General features: G+C 38.3%; 1 protein-coding gene across 1 annotated transcript in view; it reads left to right on the top strand.

The window, feature by feature from the left end:
* Window positions 1-20,692, top strand: part of GABBR2 (gamma-aminobutyric acid type B receptor subunit 2) — a 489,338-nt gene that overhangs the window by 270,371 nt on the left and 198,275 nt on the right. The window contains exon 8 of the mRNA XM_075744642.1: window positions 15,265-15,325. Coding sequence (XP_075600757.1) covers window positions 15,265-15,325 — 61 coding nt within the window. The remainder of the gene's footprint in view (window positions 1-15,264; window positions 15,326-20,692) is intronic.

Raw genomic sequence — 20,692 nt, 5'->3', positions numbered from 1 at the left:
CTTTCCTGTCCATTAATTACGTACACTTTGATCAGTCAGCATTAGTACTGTGCATAAAATCGCTTTACAAATATTTAATACATGGGTTCGCGTTATTAGTGTTTTTAAAGATAGTTGTTGCTACAAATTAAGAGATTCCTTTTCCAGCTTAGAATGCAAAGATAAAATGTGATCTAATTTGAGAAGCAATTGTTTGTTAGCTGTTTTGCAATTATTAATTCCTTTTATGACTGATAGAAAGAGAGTAGAATCTCCTTTTAAGTGCTGTATCCTCATTCTAGCTGGAATTCAACATTGTCAGATCACTTCAATATAGTGAAAAACATCATAAATATTCATTGAACGCCAGTGGCAGAGAAGGAAATACTTTCTTATTCTAATACCACTTTCATTTGAGACAGATGAAATAAAAGGCTTCTCATTAGTTATTTTGGGACATTTAATACACTATAGGAATGCAATACACTTGGCCAATTAGCATAGACGATTGATGAGAAGTATTGAAAAAAATAGAAGTAACTCATTTTTAAGCGCAGCTGTGAACACAAGGTTTGCTGCTATTGTACAGAGCAGTGCAGTTTGTCAAAGTATTAAAAAGAAATTTAGTCCCATTCAATTCAGCGTGAGCATGTTGACCGAGATAAGGAAAAGGTTACGATACTGGAGATAGCCAGAGAAAATAATGGAATCTGTCATTTGTCTTCCTTCAGGCTGTTTAGATATTATTGCTGTCTTTCTTCATGTACCCCTCTCTAAGAAGCCAAGCGCCTGACGCCAGGATGCTTTAATTACAGAGGTGTCAGCGTGAGCTTCAACAAATTGCACTTATTTAGAATGTGTAGTGTCGAATCTTTTCAAGGAAAATTGAAGAATACTGCATCTTTAAGCAACGGTTTCCTTGTTTTCCAGTGAGTTCTCATTGAAGTATAATGCTTTCTAGACCTTGAAGGTCTGATCTCTCAAACAGAGCTGAAGAAAGCAGCCAAACTGATAAGAACGGTTTCTATACTGACATCAACCAGGGAGGCTTTTGAGTATGAGGCAACCTTCTCTTTCCCTGGAAACAGGAAAATGGGCAAAGCGAGGGCTGGACCACTGGGCTTGCATTCAAAGGTCTTACCCTAAAATCAGTTCAGCATCCTCCACAGAACTGAGTTTCAGGACTTCAGCATGAGCTGAAGTGCTGCCAGCAGTGGTCCCAGCGGATTTGCACTGGCAGCGGCTTGCTCGGTTGCTGGAGCACGCTGCTGGGGCTCGAACAGGAATTCAGCCATGCTCAGCATGATTCAGGGCTGTGGGGCTGGAGTGCTGCTGTTGAGACATCAGTCTGGGGGAAAGGAAAACTCGCCTTGCATTCAAATGAGCGCAGTCCTTCTTGAATAGAAGTTAGGGAAATTGGTGTACGTTTGTACATTTTATTCTCTGGCTGGTGACATTATGAGTCAATCAAAAATTATGTGTTCTTTTGAGTGATATTCTGCCACCATCAGCCCTCCAATACACCCACAATTTTTTTTTCCAAAATTTAAATATCTGAATATTTTCAATATTTCAAAAAAGTAGGAAATTGTTTTTATAATTTCAGAAGAAAACATTTAACATTTTCCTTTCAAATAAAATATTTTTTAAATGTGAAAACTGATTTTAAGTCCTTTTTCCATGTGAGAAAATTCTGTGAGATTTTTCCTGTTTTCCAGCATTTTTTGTACTTCTTTTAAAATATATTCTTTTTCCTTTTTTATGCAACTAAGTAAAAGTAAGGCATATACTGATTTCAAAGTCTCTTAAGTACTAAATAACTGAAGTGTGTTATTCTGTCAAATTATCAGAGGACTCTCTTAGTCACTCAATGAGCAAGTGACAAGATGCAAACTTTCACTACACAACTTAATTAGTAATGCCCACAGGTAGACATCATTTAAATTATGTGTCAGTAAAATGTACTAAATCAAACCTAAGACTAGAAGTTCGGGGTCGCTGTTCTTTGGACTATGCTCAGTACACAGGCAGCTCTACCTCATGGGCAAGCCTGTCTGAGTGCATGGGAAATGTAGCAGAGTATATCTGTCTGGTTTTCACGTAGTCGTTTGATGCAGGGCCACAAGAAAAATGAGTGAAAAACGCAGCTAATATAGCTTGAGAAGAGGTGACCCCAGGCTGGACTGAAAGGGCTAGGAGAGGGCACATCAATATCAGCTCTTGAACTTATGTTATTGAATATGTTCATTTATGTCTCGTGGTCCAAGTAGGAATGTTATTGATGCAACTTGTTGATAACATGGATTTGAAAGGCACATTTAAGATAGAAGACAATTAAAATATCATGTAGGAAGATCTGAAGGATGTCGAGGGTTCCAGTGAGAGATACTGGAGGAAATAAAACATGCCAGGGTAGGCACTGAGGCAGCTATCTGCTTTAGACATAGCAGAGGCATGTGAAGAGAATGTCAGTGCCCAAGGTTCAGACGGCAGCAGCCCAGAATGGTTCCTCCCCAGTCTCATTTTCAGGATGCTGAAATTCAATCCCTGCCTCCATTCTGGAACATGAAGTTCCCTATACACTTTGTGCATGAGAAATGTATTTCAGGCTGGGTAGGTAAAAGCCTACCTCCTATATAATACCCGTTTTTGTGGTGGAAAGGTAACTCGGCTAGTTTTTCCCTCTCCCTATGGTGACTCAGAGAATACCTACTATGCTGAGAGGAGAACTACTTCTTCTCTACATAAACGTTAGCCAAAGAACACAGGGGGAAAAGCTGTTCAGTCCAAATCATACTATGAGCCTAGAAGTAAGTATATGGCCAAAAATGAGAGGAACCTGAAAGCTAAAGGAAAACTTAAAATGACCAGAAGATTTAGATTCAGAAGCAGTCTTCTGATGGGAATGATGGAAGTTAAAAACTTCCCATGCTGAGTTTTATAACTCCAAGAAAGGGCTTGGATATGAATACAGCCCCTTGCAAATGCATTGATGTGGTAGTAATTCCCTTCCAGACTCAAACCGATCATGTTTTCCTGGGTAGATTTACCAATTCACTCGCCTGGGTGCATCTGAATTAGTTTGCACAACATGGTGTAGATACCATATTGGATATGAGAATGTTGAGGGGAAAAAAGAGAGAGAGATGTCTAGCCTTTAGCTATTTCATGTCATTAATTGGACTTTGCACACTGCCTTGAGTTAGAAGAAAAGCAAAAAGGACTCACTTTACTAATAACTTGCGTTTCTTCTCATTTCTGCAAATTAGCTAGTGTGACTTAAGGGGTGACAGTGAAATATTATCTGTTGCCTTGTTTTCTTCTCCATCATCATGTCCGTAGGGAATCTTGAAGAGTTTACAAATGATATCTTTCTTTAAAAAATACACTGTTTCTCTGTTAAGTGAGTGCACATTCTAGATATGTCTCAAATTTTTAGTATGACATTGATTTTAAATTAATTTTAGGCAGAGAATGTATTTGAAACAACAAAGTATTTCACAAATGTTTTTAAAAGCATCAATCACAGTGGGAAGGTGTTTAAATATCAGTAAGCCTTATCTTTAGCATTCTGAAAATGTAGCAAAAGTGATCCCAAAGTAACACCATTGCTGTAAGCATTACTTTATGGAGTCTGAAGAGATCTACACCTTTGAGAGCTCTGATATATGCCAGCTGGAAAGCTGATATGCTGTGTAGGATCTAATGGTGTATGACGCTGATCACTCACAACTCAGAAACCGAACTGAGCCTCTTCCAACATCTTTGGATGTGACTGTATTCTGAAGAACATGGAGACTGCTGTCTTTCCTCAGTAAAACTGCTACAAGGATATAAATAGAGAATCTTTAAAATTTCAAAACTATGCCAATTATATCTCACTGATTCTCTGTAGGCTGTTGGCACAGGTTAGAACAGCCTGAAAGATTAAAGTGGACAATGAAAAGGGCTGAATTTGATTTTATGAAGAATATGTTGGTTAGACCTCCTTCCTGCCACTGCCAAGCCTGTTCAAATCTCCATGCCCAGCAACGCTAGTGCTCTTCTCTGCAGCTTTCGATCAGAATTTGATGCTGATGAAAGCATCACCTGGAGGGATGCAGCGCTAAAGAAGTGGAAGAGGATGAAACATCTACTTCATTATCATCAAACATAGCTGTCTTCAAGAGTGCTTTGTGATATGGAAAGCAATATAGACAAAATCTGAAGTTTTAAAGAAAAGTAATTCTGAGAGTCCTAGGATTAGAAATAGGCTTTTTAGCTTTACAGAAATAGCCATCTTAAATGTCATAGTAATTCTGACAGTTGCCAAGTCAAGTCAACTGGGCTAAAATAAAAGGCTATTAGAAGCTTGCTGTAAATTTAGATGAATGAAGATTATTATTGTTCCACTATGAAATCGAAAACCTTCCCATTTCAGTGACTGTCACTGGGAAATATATATTAGAAAGTTAATGTCCTGGACAGTTCCTGTGTGCCTTGAGCTACCTTAATTGATTTGCCAAAGAAAGGTTTAAAATCCTCTAGTCACTAGAAACATTTCCTGACTATCGAATAAAAAGGGTTTCAGTTCCTCTGTAAGAGCTTGTACTGAGTAAAGAGGGAAAATCAGTGTTTGTGTTCTAGGCATGGATGGCCATTCACTAAAAAACCCAGCCTTTTAGCTGATTCCAAACAGTTTTTCCTGATTGGCATCACCTCACACTTCTGCATGCAGCGGAGTTTTCAGATTTAGAGTAGCCATATAACGCTGGGAATGAGTCTCCTATCATAGCCTTTTCTCTAGCTAGTAGCAAGAATCATCCAAGACTGACAGGTATTTATACTTAAAAAGAGATTTGTAAAGCTGCCTGGTCTTTGTGCCTTTTTTAATTGTCCTTTCTAATTAAGGCAGTTTTGAATTTAAGTTGCTCAGTTAGAAGGATAATAATCTGAAGATACTGTCCTCAACACTCGCACGTGCATAATGCCAGTGTTCGCTGCTTTGGGTGCAAAGACCTTACTAATAACACAGGCTGCCTGCTCATTAGAAAGAACATAGTAAACAAAGTAATATCTCCTGCGTCCAGCCGGTGCGACAGAGCCTGGGCAGGAAGAAGGGCACGGAGAGGAGGTAGTGGCTCTTGCAGACTTTGGGGTCATCATCAGAACAAATGAAATACAGCCCGTGTGGTTGTGCTCTCTGCTGGGATTAATGTAGTTTAAAGAAAATGGAAGAAATTACTTCAGAACATCATCTGAAATTGCACTGTTGAAGAGATAGCGCTGCTGGTTAATGCGGTGTCCTTAAAAGGCTTTATGCCATCTCTTCTGATTCATTTTTACAAAGGCAGTGAAAGAAAAAACCAACACAAAAAACGTGGTGGTGGAATATAATGTGCTGTTATGCTGTTTCGACAGACACACAGAACTAGAAACTGAAATCAGGGACTCAACCTCAAAAGAACAATTCTGAGCATCACCTCAGCAGTTCATATTTATTTTTTAATACACACTGAAAAGGGCTTGAGTTCCTAGTCCCAGCGCTTCAGACTGTTTCCTCTTCCCTTGCCATGCTGAAAGACAGGTTGTTTACATCAATGTTTTTACACACATCTGAAAGAGACTGAGTCAAGAGTAAAGGAATTATTTTGCTCATGCTTCAGAGGCCAACCATACATTGGGAAAGTGGCTAAATATTAGTAGTCAGCACTTGGTTACATATATCACCAGACTTGAAAGCTTTTGTTGCGAACAATTCCAGTGCCTGTCATTTTGTTTCCAAAGTATTCAGAAAACTTGCAAAAAGTTTTTCAAGTATCTATGTTTCATTTTAATTTCTTTCCTGTCATGCTTTTAAACCTAAGACCACTAATGATTACCGTATTTTAGGCAGCCAACAAAGAGCTTACATGGGCACTGGAAGCGATGGCTCACATAGCAGAAAAACTCTATCATGGGATAAAAATGATATGGCAAGAAAGAATGGTGAAAAAGAGCATCTAACTGCTTTGCCTCGTGCTAACCATGAGCCTAGCTGAATGTGTAAAAGCGCATTAATGAGTGACAAAGCATAAAGATTTCTTCTCTCTTCACCTGCGATGGCCAGCAAGTGCAATACTGTTTGATGCGTGATTTCCTGGCTAGTATCCTTTTTCTCCACCTTCACCTGGTTATGAATTGCTAGTGCCTTGTCAGGAACATTATTCCCTTAGAGTTGCTTCCGTGCATAAAACAGAGTGCTCAGATGTTCATAAATCATACTTTTGCTTGCTCTGCTGAAAAAGAACGATATGATTGTGCTGTCTCATTTTAGCATAGCTGTGTAAAATTGTGTATATGCATCTAAATGCTAATCTAATGGAGCAGCTTAGTCTGGGCTTATCTCATGTCATTGTGCTGGCAACAGCACACTTTTGTGCAAAGACAACTGATGACAGAGGATGCTGGTGTGATGGAGGGAAGAAATTTCATCCAAAGAAATTCTGTCCATTCCCCATCTGATTCCTGCACTTCCTTGAAAAAAAGATTAAGTTTATGATCAGGTTCAGATAGCAAAATATTAGTTAGAAATAGAGTCATCCTTCTACACAGCAAGAGCTTCTGTGTTTCAGTTATGGATAGCCTTCCTCAGGAAATAAATAAGAAAATTGAAAAAGGGGCTTAGAGAGTGGAGATAGGCAAAAAAAAAAAAAAAAAAAAAAATCCCCTTTCCTATGAAGAAGAGACTGAATGGACTGGAACTCTTTATTTAGAAGGGAGTTAAGTGGCAGCATGGTGATAAGGCTTACAATACTTTGTATTTTCACATAATCCCAGATTCAGGATATATGTGAAAGGTAGGCACATAAAGATGTTGTTATATTAGATCACCTTTCCCAAAATTTGAAACTTCAGGTGCTGGTCTTCACTTGCCATTTCTTCGAGCCCAGCTGTGGAATACAACTCTGTCATTCCTATCACATTAGGAGATGCACAGTGTAGCCATTTTTTGGAGGAAACTTATTTTTGGGAAATGCATGTAATTCAGGATGGTTCATACTAAAGGAACCAGGGAAATTATTATTTTTTTTTAGTTTCTAGAAACTTTATTACTTATTCTGTAGGCCCTTAAGGGAGATGTGGGCCAAAGCAAAGAGCACAACTGGCCAATGCCATAGACTACTTGCATCAGCACTGAGCCCATCTTTTTTTATTAAAATTGCTGGATAATTTTGTCCAGAACAGTTTTTGCACTGGGAAAAAAAAGAAAAAAAGAAGAAGAAAAACAAAAAAAGAAGAAGAAAAACAAAGTGTCTGTTATATGTCTCTCTTTTGTGTTCTTTATTTCCAAATGGGTTCTGATGTGAACCTGTACATCTGCTTATCCCATACTTTGCTCAGGTTGAAGCAGTTTTGTAACCTATTTAAAAAATCATCAATGTTTCCTGAACTCTGAGATAAAACTGATTTTCCGTTTATATTTCTGTTTACCAAGAGTTCACAGGAGAAGCTACATAAGAATATAAGAAGTGTGCCATGAAGTCAGTAGACGGGTTCAACTCCCAGTGCTCTGTTTCTAAACAAAAGAACTAAATAAGCAATCCCCACTCAATGCAAATTTCAGAAGTTCACCACCTGCTGTGCAAAGGAACACCATGAAAACCATCATTGATTTTTCTGTTTTAGACTGATGTCCTAATAGTTTTGGTGGCTGCCTCCTAGTTCCAATATTACAGGATTTGATGAACGCCGGTTCTTCATTCTTCTTTTCCATCACTGTCATGATTACGAGAAATTTTTTTTCTGGGTGCTTCTGTTCCATCAATTTGTCTTCCTTCTTCCTCACTTCCTTTCTCCAAAACCCATGTGTTTGTCTTTGGGAAACTTACCCATTTGCAAGTGTATTTTTCAAACATTATTCCTGTGGTGCAGACAGATATTTAATGCTTAGAAGTAGGCATGTTCAATTTTTCCTGCTGTTTTATGCCTGCTCTGTCATAGCTAGAACACAAGTATCTGTTTAGATCAGAATGGTGGTATTGCTTCATTTAGAAAATGTTAGCCAAGACCAGATTTTTAGCTGTGCTTCACACCTGCTCTTTGAGCTGCTCTGCTGCTGCTGCTCCTCTCCAGACACCAGTGTTCAGTTACCCAAATCTTTCAGAAAATTTCATAAGAGAGAAAACAGGCAGGGAAAAGAGATCCCTTTGGATCATAAAATATTTCAAATTTAAATCTTCAGTCTTGAAAATTTTGACAGAAACACTTTTTCTGAAAATAGTCTCAAGGCTTGAAAAGCAGTAGTCACTGTGTCTGCTTTGATCAAATGTTCTAGAAACATTTCATCCACAGCGGTCTAAGGATATAAAATCATGGATTCAGGAACATTGTTGATTTTATGGAGCATTTTAGTTTTCGTCACCCTCTGCCTTCTGCTCTCCTCTCACTGTTCCAAAGGTGACAATTACCTCTTTATCCCACAGGGGCTGACAACTTTATTGCTGTCTCCCTGGTATCCTCTCTTCACTGTGCTTACATCTCCTGCGCTTAGCTCTTTGTCTCTGGCTAATTGAGTGAGGTAACTAGGTTGAAACCAGAAGAGTTGTGCACAAGCTGCCCTCAGCTGGAAGTTTGCTGTTTTGTTGCAGAAGCAAGGTTAGACTTGCAGAGCTAAAAGCTTATTGGGTTAGTCTCAACTATATCATTTGATAGCCTAAACGATAGTCCCTTTCGCTATAAACACTGCTGTCTTAGACATGATGTTTGGAGGGTGGAAGAGGTTACGAATCACAGCGTGTAGCTCTTCACCACCTAGAAACCGCAGAGCCAAGACCCACAGAATGCCGGCTTTGCTGTTTTGCGCGTGGCAGGGAAGGCATGTCTGTAGCTAAGGAGTCCTGTATGAGTAAATCGAGTGTGTGTAACACGTGAGTAGCAGACTGTGTGGATTGCATGATAACACAGAAAGGCTTCCGAAAGGAGCTGGGACTAACAGCGGGTGTCTCGCTCCCTCCCTCCTAGCTCTTTCTGCTAGCAGCTGCGTCCTTCCAGGGCTCCTTTTGTGCTGGCTCTGGTTCTGGCACTAGAAAGCAATTCAGAAACAACATCTTCCCCTCTTGCCAAAACAATAGAAAATAAAACAAAAAATAATCACCGAATAATCATTGCTGGTTTAACGGGCCACTACAGCTCATGTAGGGGCCTGATGAATGCCGAGGTGCCACCAGGTAGGTGTAGGACTGTGCAGCTAGGAGCAACATGGGAGGGCAATGCCTGCCCTTTGGGTGTTAGCAAGCTCTTCGGTTTGCTGTCCTGTGGTGCTTCACCCTCCTTGGCTCCTACTTTTATTGGACTTTGTCCAACAAGGACACTACAGGATCAGAAGTACAGCTTGATTTCAGCAGGTGTCACAGAACTTAAAGGGACAGTTTTAATTGTATACTCATTATTCTTTGACAATAATGCACTGTGGTTTAAATTAAAAATATAACTTCAATTGCTTTTGTTATCCTACTGCATGCATTTATTTAAATACCTTAATTTATTTTAAATATCTAACTCAAGAGCTCCAAAAGTGACTGAGTTAACTTATTTTTGGAAAAAATGCTGAGGGTCACTTTTGGAACTGGTTTGACTGCGTATGCTCAGGCATTTCAGGGAAAGCCACTGGGGATAAACACTGTTATACGGGGAGATGACTTGCCTGCAGGGCGGAGCGGCCCAGAGTCCTGGACAGTGAAGTGAAACTGAGGCAGAGCCTGAAATGTATTGAGCCATTGGAAAATGCTCGGGGGACACGAGTCCTGTGGCGTTTAACTGTCTTGCACCCAGCTGCAATGTGTGTGTCGACATACTCATGATCACTCCTCTCATGAAGGCATATTTGTGTTATTAATTTAACTTGAATACTTACTTATTGCATTTTAAATCAACAATCAGATACCAAGTATAAACTGAGTATATAATACAAATTTAGATCAATAAAAAATTGTTTGGTGCCATGTGGGGGAAGACTGTTGGAAGCAAGCATGGTCTAAAGCAGACCTTTTTTGTAGGTATAGTACTGGAAATCACGGAAATAAATGCTATTTATTTATTTCTGTGTTTACTATTTTTAGACACTTTGCAGAAGCAGATACACAGTAAATGAAAGGATGGTCAAAGTGCAGAGCTGGCCCCAACTGAGAGAGCAAAGAGTCTTCTGAACTCTGGTTTTATTGACTGATGAAGAAAGCTAAAGACATGAATGAAAAAGTGTGTTGGCTGTGGATTTCAGTGTATGAGGAATGAAAGAATTCTAACTTTGGCACGGGCCTATATCCAGAGCTGAATAATAATACTGTCAGCGATAATGCAAAGAAAATTCTAATAAATACTAGTGCTCCACGGCTCAAAAAGAGCTTAATGACATGTTCATAATATAGCAGAGATAACTACTTTGTATCCACCAGGAAAAAAATAACGTATAATAAACAGCTGCTTCCAAGTGTAGACAAATGACTAACTGCTGTAAGGACAGGGGAAGTCCCATGTGTTTAAAATAAAGCTAATGTTGGCTAATATTTTGTGAGTGCGAATGGGTGATTGTTGTGAACTTGCTATTCTGACCACAAATAAAGGCCTAACGGCTTAGGGAACATCAACTCAAGAAAAAAGGTGAAGTTTGTACATCCAGGGAGCGTAGAGACTGTCTTTTTGGTAATGAGATGAAGCGCAGTTATGCTGTATAACAAAGTACATGTGAATAGGACAAAAATCAATGTTAGGCTTGTAAAACAGAGCTCACAGAAGACGACAGTATAGAGAAGAAGCAGGGACATGATGTCCTTCTATGTGTCAGTTGTGAGACTGACACCATTGAAATGTTTGGTCCAGTTCTGGTTTTCTTCATTTGTAAATCATTTCATCATTGTAGCTTTTGGAAAAGAAAAAAAGAAAAAAAAGCCAAACAATTACAGGAAAAGCAGCTGGACCCAGAGATGTATCTGAAAAAAACCACAAACCAAACGAAAACCTAAAAAAACCCCACAACATAAGCTTCTATATTTCTATTCTCCAAGCCAACTAACTTGCGATGTGTAACTAGTATTGTTTCCCCTGATGGGATGGTTGTACATTCAGGAAAACTGGGTAAAGTACACTCACGCAAGACTGCATTATGATTAACACAGCTGCAATGGATCCCAAATATAGGTTATTGGGATGCTGTGTGCAGCAGTGGCTGTACATACGTACCAGCAGCAAAATCTAGGGGTACCACACTTTGCCAGGCTGAGCTCATTCAGCTTCTCTTCCACCCTCTGTTCACATCCCCGTCTGTTGGACTCCAAGCCACTTTCTCTTTCCTCCCCATCAACTTTATAAGGATAGTAGCTGATGTGAAGGTGCCTGTCCACAGCTCAAAGTTGAGCAAATCAGTTATAGAATTGGTATTTAGTCGAGCATAATTTTTGCAACTGGTGAAGAAAATTAATAGAAAGAATTAAAAAAAAAAAAACCTGTTGATGGTAGATAGGAAAAAATAAAACAGACACTAAGATACCAATGTGGTTTCTATTGGTCTCCACTGGGATGATCTTTGTGTAATGAAGAGGAAAGTTTTGCTGATTAACTAAGCTAATGTATAGTAAAATATGTGGTTTGATCTAAGTAATTAATTTGTGTGGTTGATTTAAAGGAGATCATATTTTGCATCTCTTGAAGTAAAATAATTATTTGACTAGGAAATATTGCTTGAATCTGAGAATCGTGTTCTGAAGTATTGACAGTATTGACATTTCTTCTATTATTTTTCTTTAAAACAGTGCTTCTTATATGTGTGTTCACTGATCCTTTTGCTAATAAGTATCTAAATATGCCTATGCAATGTCACCGAAGTGGAAGCTAAAAGAGGATTTTGTCTGTTGTTATATTCACATGGATTTCACAAGATCTAGATTTTATGGTGGATCACACTGTAATCTGCAGTCTGTACCAGCACGTGTGCTGGAGTGTGTGGTGAGGTAAAAATAAAGGATGAAGTAGTACTAAGATTTGCTTTCGTAAAGTCAGAGCTTAATGTGTGTAGTCGGAATATCTATTATTCAAACATCCACTACTTTAAATAAAGAAAAAAACACTGTTAGTAATTTATGAATCTCAAGTCTAAAGATAACTCCCTAGCTAAATCTTATGGTATGTTATCTTGGTGGCAAAGAAATGACTTAATGTGAGCCATAGAACATTGTCAGATTATAACTCGCTTCTCATGCCATAAATCAGCACATCATTTCTACAAAACAGGTTTCTGAAACACTGGTTGGCTTATTTCTTACTAGCATTGCTGTAAGTTTATAAAATTAAATACTACAATATTTTACTATGTATTTATATCACTTTTTTTACCCCAAATGTAATTGTCTTCTTTTTCATAAAATTTTATTTTCATAAAAATTTATTTTTTATAAAATAGTGGTGAAAGTATAATCAGTGACTTGCATTAATTTCCTTCTTATTCCTGTTTTAAGTGAATATTTGTAAAACAGAAATTAAGGTATCGCTATTAATACAATTTCTCAGTGTTCATGAGGAGCGCTCCTTTCCGCGGTGCTGGCAGAACCAAATACTGCAGCTGGAACACTATGTCCGTGTCTGCTGGGGCCACTTAAAGCCCCAGTAAAAATCTAGGAGTGTTTCCTCACCCAGCACACAGGAATTTTAGAATCTTGAGGGGTTTAAGGTACTTGGGACGCTGTAGCGACTTGTCACATGTTATCATGAAGCAGCATGTTCCTGAGGAGCAAAGAACCAAGCGGTAACTGCAGCTGTGGTGGCAGTTTTGATGCTCGAGTAATAAATATGTGCTGTCACCGTCATGGATTGCACTAGAGATTTCTGCTTTGAGGCTTCTTGCTGATACGTTTTTTTGTTAATTTTACCTTTGAAAACACTTTTATTCATTGGATTACACATGGAATAAATAGCCAATTTAAATGTCTCAATTTTTTTTTCCTGTTAATATCTGTGCGTGTAATGTACAGACGCTGTAGTTTGTGAGCAATACCCAGGGCAGTGTCAGAACTCATAAAATAGTATTAAGAAATTTTTATTCCTTTTAATAACCCATTGACTTTTTAGAATTTTCCAGTAAGCTTTAATGAAAGTAAAACACTGTGATTGAATAATTTTGCAGATAACAAGGACATTTTCACATTAGTTGTTCCATAACTTTCATCACCATCATCCATATCTTTATCTACTACTTAGATCAGGATAAGCCACAAATCTTAACAAAGGGAAATTATTAAAAACAAATACTTCTAAATCTGTAACTCTGTTTATAATTTTTTTAATCCAAATTTTTACATTTATTCAGAACATTCAAACCTGATTTATCTTTTGTTGATAGTTCCAGAACATGTCAGTGAGGATGTATGTATTTATCTCTAGTCAGTAGATGCATATGGTATATGTCTGTCCTACCGAATGATAAAAATGTGGGTGATTTTACAAGAAGCAATGATAATATTGCAAACCAGTTGTACTTGGTATCTAGAAAATTTCATGATCTGGTATATTATACTATCAATAATATATGAGAATCATAGATGACAGCATAGATGATAGCAGTGATACTTGCTGTATGTTTATCTATAAATATCACTCTAGTAGACTACAACTTACAGTCCTATTATCTTGTAATAAAAGAATAAGAGGAGACAGAGTTAAAATAAAAGGCAGTACATGTAAAATCAAATGAAAAAATAATTTTTCCATGCAGTGACACGTTTAACTATAGAAATGTCTGACAGAGGTCACAGAACCAAGAATTCAGCAAGGTTAAGACTGGATTGACTATAGATATATATGTGTTCCAAGTGACACTTGCATAGCATCTTTACAGCTCCCTTCTTTAATATTGTCTACTATTTTTTACTTAAACCAAATAGCCAAGTGCATTATCATTATCTTCAAACAAATGAAGAGATAATAAATACTACTTCTCCAAACAAAAGGAGATCTGGATGAAGGCTGCTAAGGTGCACCCATAAATCTGCCTGCTAATGTTTTACATTCTCTCCTGGCGTTGTGTTAGCAACCACTGGGTGAGACTTAGCTCACCTGGATTTCAGTGGGAGCAGCACCTGCGCCCTTCTGCAGCTGTCACAGGAATCTCTCCCCTTACCAGTGTTCGTTTCTCTTGCTCTCGCTGCGTCACAGGCTGGGGCTTTTGGCTTTTAAGGCTTAGCACGAGGTAGCTCACACTTGTTGAAGGGTGTCATCCTCTATTTATCAAAGGGAAATGGTGTCTTGTGGCTTGGAGGAGCTGTGGGGTGAGCGTGCTGTACTACACATCCGTTGTGTGGTTCCCTGCGGGGTGCCAATTCAGGTGGTTGCCTTCAGTGCCAACCCTTAGTGACCAGAAGGGGTTATCCAAAAAGGGGCTGGCTTGCACAGAGAAATGTATTGTAGCCTTACATGCTTATTGTTTGGTTTCTCTTATCCTGATGTCCGCTAAAACAAAGATTAATGGAGAGGATAATAATAACTCAAACTGGGGATGCAGTAAAACAGCAATCTCTACTGACAGCTCTCAGCACTCCGCTGCAGGTTCAAAATAGTAAAAATACTTCTTAGCATAAATGAATGAAAACCTCTTCTTTCATACTCAATCATGAAATAGCTGAAGTAAGGAAGAAATTTAACAAGAACTTTTCTTAATTTAAGTCAGAAAGATGGGATGAAATATTGGAGTAATTTGCTAGGGATGTGTGAGGAGGTTTCAGTATTACGTGACCATTATTTTGAAGAGTAACAAACCTGTACCGCAGCAAAGGGTAGTACTGACTTAAAGGTATTACATTTAAAAAGAATCCTAGGACATGCATGTTGATGTAGCACAAAAGCTACAGATATCCATAATCATCGATAGAAGTAAATAATAGAGCCATTTGGACAACCATATGATGAATGAAATGGAGAACCATTTTCTTGTGTGATCTTTGGTAGCTCTCAGATATCCTTGATAAAAAGAGTCACACAGTGAAAAACAATTGTTTGCATCATCTGAGATTCGGTAAGTTACTGCCTTTACAGTACCTCCATTTCCATCCATGAAAAGTGGGTGACATCACTGGTCAAATTTCTAAGGCCATTTGAAATCTGTGGAAGAAAGCTTTAAGGAGATGTTACTGAGTTATTTTAAGCTTGGTTGAATCTGCTCTCTTCAAAGTTTAAACTTTGCATGGGTAATTTTAATAGTGAATGGAAAGTAATTGCAGTGCTAATGAAACTATATTATGAGAGATTTATACAATTTTTAAGGTATTTATTTATTTTATTTAGGGTCAAGTTGTTTTCAGAAATGGAGAGAGGATGGGAACCATTAAATTTACGCAGTTCCAAGGTAGGTTGCAAACAATTTCATTTTCGTCATAATTATGTATGCAGTTTCAAACTTGTGTATCAGTTGCATTTATTTCAGGATGTTTAAAATATGTACAATTATTTTGAAAAGGAATTGCCTGGAGGATGCATCAAGGAACTTAGAAAGTTTTGTTACCTGTTTAAAATACTGTGTTTTAAACCCTGAGTGCTCTGAGATATTCCCAGATATTGCCAAGAATTCTTCTAGAAGAAAACCCACATACTTGTAGAAACTACTGCTGATCTATAACAGCCGAAAGCTGTTCGAAAAACTATACTGATCAGCTAAGCATCCATTTCTTAATACAGTTGTCTCTGCAAATTGAACCTGAAGAGGGACTTAGAGAGTATTTTTGCTGCTAAGCTCTTTGAAGTTAATGTTTGTGCTCTCTGAAGACTCACTTTTGACATTCTGCAACTGCTTGCTAAAAGTTGCTTCAGGAGTCAGTCCCTCAGCGTGCAGAGGACACAACCTGCTGACCCCGTCCCTTGGAGGCAAGACACTCCACAGCGCGACTCGCCAAGCTTGCTGCATCCTCTCGGCCTGAGCGGCTCCTGCAGGGAACGGTCTCGGCAGCAGAGACCGCAAATGCAGCCGCGGGGATTTGTCAAGGGTCATTTGCAGCCGGGACAAGGTGCTTGCTTGGGAGAGTTTTCTGCAGAAATGGTGATTCATGGAAGACACGTTATAGTTGTTTCTGCAGTTTATAGAATGCAATTCATATTTTTGTTCCTAGGCTGAGGCTGAGATAAAACCGGGGATGATAGCAGTTGGATAGTCTCGTGAGAGTAGTAGTGAGAAAGCTGGCAAATCCTTTTCAGACAATGCATGAGAAAGAAGCTTGCGCTCCCTTTGTCTTCAGGAGATCACTTTAAACCTAATCTTACTGACCAAGTTACAAAGGCTCATCCTTTAAACAGAAATTGTCTGCTCTATGGGCATTATTATTAATGAACAGCAATGCACTTGAGGGGATCTGTTACTCATTCTAATTTACTGAAGCAATTTTCGGGATTGCTCTTGCCTTCACAACTATAACTGATGCTATTAACTCATGTTCCCTGAAGCATTTCTGCCCACTAAAACTTCGCAGACGTCATCTTATGATAATATAACTAAGAAATTCTTGCTCAACACTAATGATAAATATTGATTGGTTCCTCTCCTTCCTTCCCCCTCCCCATTTTTTCATAGTAGCAGTGTTTACAACCACATGAAAGAATCATGAGAAAATATTATAAGGGATTTTACAAGAGGTATTTATTCCTCAGAAGTCTGAGGGAGCCCTTATGCGTTATGCCTAAGGCAGCTGTATGTACCCTTCTAGAGCACCTGAGCGAGGAGGAATTTGGCACGTTTCCTCTGCACATTAAGGATGTGATTGGGGATCATGGGGAGGTGCAACATGTATTTTCTGAACTAATCTGGAGAAGCAATAGAAGTCCAGGATAGCTGATTTTATGCAGATTTTTATTTCCAACCATTCAAATTGAGTTTCTTTATAATGTTCTCAGTTTCACATCAGATGCTATTTAACACCAATGGTTTTACCATCAGTTGAAGTTCTGTTTGGTCAATAAGAACATAGGAGACAGCTGCCCACTTTATAAGTCCCTGCAATTACAAAATTACTATTTCAGAACTGATTCAGGCACATACTTGGGATTTTGATCATCAACTAAAGGTTTCCAATTAACCTACAGGAAAAAATAACCCAGGCATCCTATGGAGAAATGCAGGAGAAAGGCTGGAATCTCTCTCATGCAAGCAATAGTCTGTCAACACATCTCCAGCCTGGTCTTAAGTTTAGTTTAGTTTCTTATTAATTTTGAAGATGAAAAGAATGTACAAAAATGTATGATAAATTGAAATAAGGAACAGTATAACAACATAGGTGAAAGTAATCTATATTTTTATTGACTGCAAATGATATTCTAATTATTAACAATTTTTTTCCTGTTCTTTCATTGGTATTGTTTTTATACAAGGCTTTTATATTCAATACTTGTGGTATAATTGTAGAAATTATTAATTTGTTCCAAAGAATTCTTTATTGGTTAGGAAGCTTTCTGAAACATTCACATTAACTTTTAATAAATCTTGGACTATTGGGGAAGTTGCTAATAATGGAAAGAATTTAATTAAATCCAGTACTTAAAATTGTAAGTGGGCTTCTTTGTAATTATGGCTGTTAGGTGCTATCAAGCTTGAGAAAGATACACAACTTATTCATTAAACTTTCTTTTTTAGAATATAATACAAATCTTGATGATTTCTATGAAAAATGACCACATCAAAGATGCCTTGTAAATGCTTTTATGAGATTAATTATGAGTATAGCATATGTTAAATGAATTTGTAGGTTCTTATCCAAACATAATAATTGGGAATCATCAGTCTTAGTGTTCTATACCTGGAGTAATTTCTTCATCTATATCTATAGTTTTGTTAACAGTTTGAACGAAAATGCACAGTTATTGCAAATAACTAAATGCAGAAGAATAAAGCAGGTAAATAGGTAATCATATATCAGAAGTAGGATTCCTTGGCCAAAAACACTGTTCCTCATTTGCCAGAGGAGAAAATCAGCTGGGTAGGCTCGGTAGCTTCATTTTCTGTTCTTTGCTGGAAAGTTTTGTGTTAATGAGACTATCTGCAAACATTTTGGCTATGGAAAAAGCAGACAGCCATGTCTGCCAGAGGCAAGGGAAAACCAGCCTGTGAGGGTTCAGAGGGTAACTGCAATATGCCTGACACACTGTGATGAAATTTTGAGTAGCTGGTTAAATTCTGGATCTAGATACAGGTTTTCCCAAACTCAGGCTAGTCATGTCTCTTTTTCAGCTTCTGTGCAGCCTGTTAGTTTTGCAAGTGGTCAAACAGATGGTGCCAGAGATAGCTGTGACCAAGCTACTTACTGCTTTATAGATCATGAATACCACCCAGGAATGATTTAGTATGCAGCAGACAGTACAAAGCACATGTAACAGCATTCCCCTACCTTACTGGCAAATAAAGAGCAGTCTGTCAGTCTAGCTCGAATATCCAAGACATGTCTGAGGCTGGCATCCTTCCAAATGAATGGTGATTTTTCCACAGGTGCAATTAAAGGACTATTCTCATTGTCAAACACGTAGCTGAAGTAGACGGCCAACATCTTTTGGCTAGTGAGAGCTGAAAGAGGGTCCTGGCAACTGTTGCGTGCGTATCAAGGAGCAGGGAGGGCAGCAACAAAACTGAGATTGTAGATTGCTGCGATACAGGAGGCTGCAAGAACTGACACATACCTGTCCTTCAAAGTGTTTCACTTTGGTAGGTCTTTTCTGATTAATCTGGAGCCTAAAAGGCACCTTCCTTTTGGTCATATTCCTATTTCCAAGTAGAGTCCGGAAAGGATGTGCTGTAAATCTGGAGTCACTGAATATTGTCATTGCTGATTAAGAAGATGAACTGGAATGTGTAATTATCAAATGTACAATGGTCTCTGAGGGAGCCAGAAAGCACAAGGGGGACTAGACAAGGATTCAAAAAGATATTAGCAAATTGAAGAAGTAATCAGGAAAAAACAGAATGCAGTTTACTTAGGGCAAACGCGTGGTGCTATATTGGGAATAAACTGCTATACAAATACAAAATGGGGAACAATTCACCAGGCCATAGTTATACATAAAAGGAACTAAAGATTACAGTGGGTCACGGGCTGAACGTGAATAAGTAAAAACATGAAGAGGTAAAATAAGAAAAATTCTGTACTTGGGTTGTATAAATAATAGTATCCTTTTAATCTACCCAGTGCCAAAAGGCTACAGCTAACTACTGTTTCTAGTGCTGATTTAAGGAAAATCTGCAAAGATGACAGAAGATTAAAAACATACCTCATTACAAAAAGCAAAAGATCTAGGCTGCTTAGAGAAGACGGTTGAAATATGTGACAATTGCCGCTAAAACATTTGCTTGTCCTGCCCTCATCAGCTGCCTGAGAAATAAGGGATTTAAATAGTAGCAGTGGTGATTTGAGCCAAATATTAGGAAAAACTTTCTCATGAAAAGGGTATTTAAACTCTGGAAGGTGTATAAAATTGCTGCCTCTGGAAGTTTTGAAGAAAGTTAAACAGACCTCTGAAGTGGTGTAGATGTATTCATTGTGCCTTGAGACAAACAGATGACTTTTACTTCATCTTGAGGTCTCTGCTAGACCAGCTGTATTAAATTTTGAGCTGTTGCGCCTCTGCAGTGTCTGTTGCGTGATTCTGACACTGTGTTTACAAGTACTCGTCCACTGTATGCTACTAATACCATTTGTTCTATTTCTTTGAATTGTTTCTAGTAAGAGACATAGGATAAGCATGAAACCCTAGACTGGTGGTTAGGTTATTGCAAGGAGGAAACATAGATTTAGTTGCTCTTCCATCATCAGTTCTAAGTTTTGGTGTTTTCCTTTAAATCCAATATATTATTTAAATGTAAAATGCTTAAGTAATCTTTGGGGCTTGGATCCCTCATCCAAGTGAGGATCATAACTACTAATAGGTTACTGTGTCAGGCCATCTGACCCTTTCCCTTCTCGTCTATCAGTCTTGATTTTTTTCCTATGTTGTACAAGATTTTTAGCATGACAAATAGTGAAAGCCATTATCCAGACATATGTATAGCCTGGTTATAAATAGAAAGAGGTGAAATTTACAGTTCTCCTCAGGCAGAAAGTGAATTAAAGCTGCGATAACCCAAGTATATGATGACTCTTCTAACCACTGATCTCTAAATAGGTACTACATGAAAGGGAAGTGCTGTGCCTCCCCTTCTGCTGATGCATTTTAAAGAAGGGACTTTCGGTCAGTTCTTGACAGAATGGGGTGATTCCTTTCCCTGCCCCCAACACACACACATACACATGCACATTTAAAAAACCCACTGATAATTAAGAAATCTATCAAGAGATACCATTTACCTCCTGACAACCCCAAATAGAAAAGTGAAACTTATACTTGCCTGTATACCAAGCAGTGGGGTTTGGAGCGCAGAGATTTTGTTGTTTCAGTGCCTAATGATGTAACACCTGAAAACCTGTTTGAATCTGACCATAATTGTTTGTATGTCTAGTGCATGAAGAATTGCAGTATTGGGTCGGATAACAACCTCTGTCCAGCTCAGTATCTGCTTGGTAATGGATACTGAGGGAAGGATATGACATATGCCAGTTATGGGTATCTGTATCAGAACAGGCATATATAGAATTGTTTTTTTCTCTGTTTTACACTCTGAGTTCCCAAAGGAAAGTGTTTTCATGACTTTTTGAGCTGAAGGGTGTCTTTGGACCATCAGGTTTAACAGTTGCATATGGATTTA

This window comes from Balearica regulorum, chromosome 2 (genome assembly GCF_011004875.1).
Source record: "Balearica regulorum gibbericeps isolate bBalReg1 chromosome 2, bBalReg1.pri, whole genome shotgun sequence".
NCBI lineage: Eukaryota > Metazoa > Chordata > Aves > Gruiformes > Gruidae > Balearica > Balearica regulorum.
This window is presented reverse-complemented; position numbering and strand designations above follow the sequence as displayed.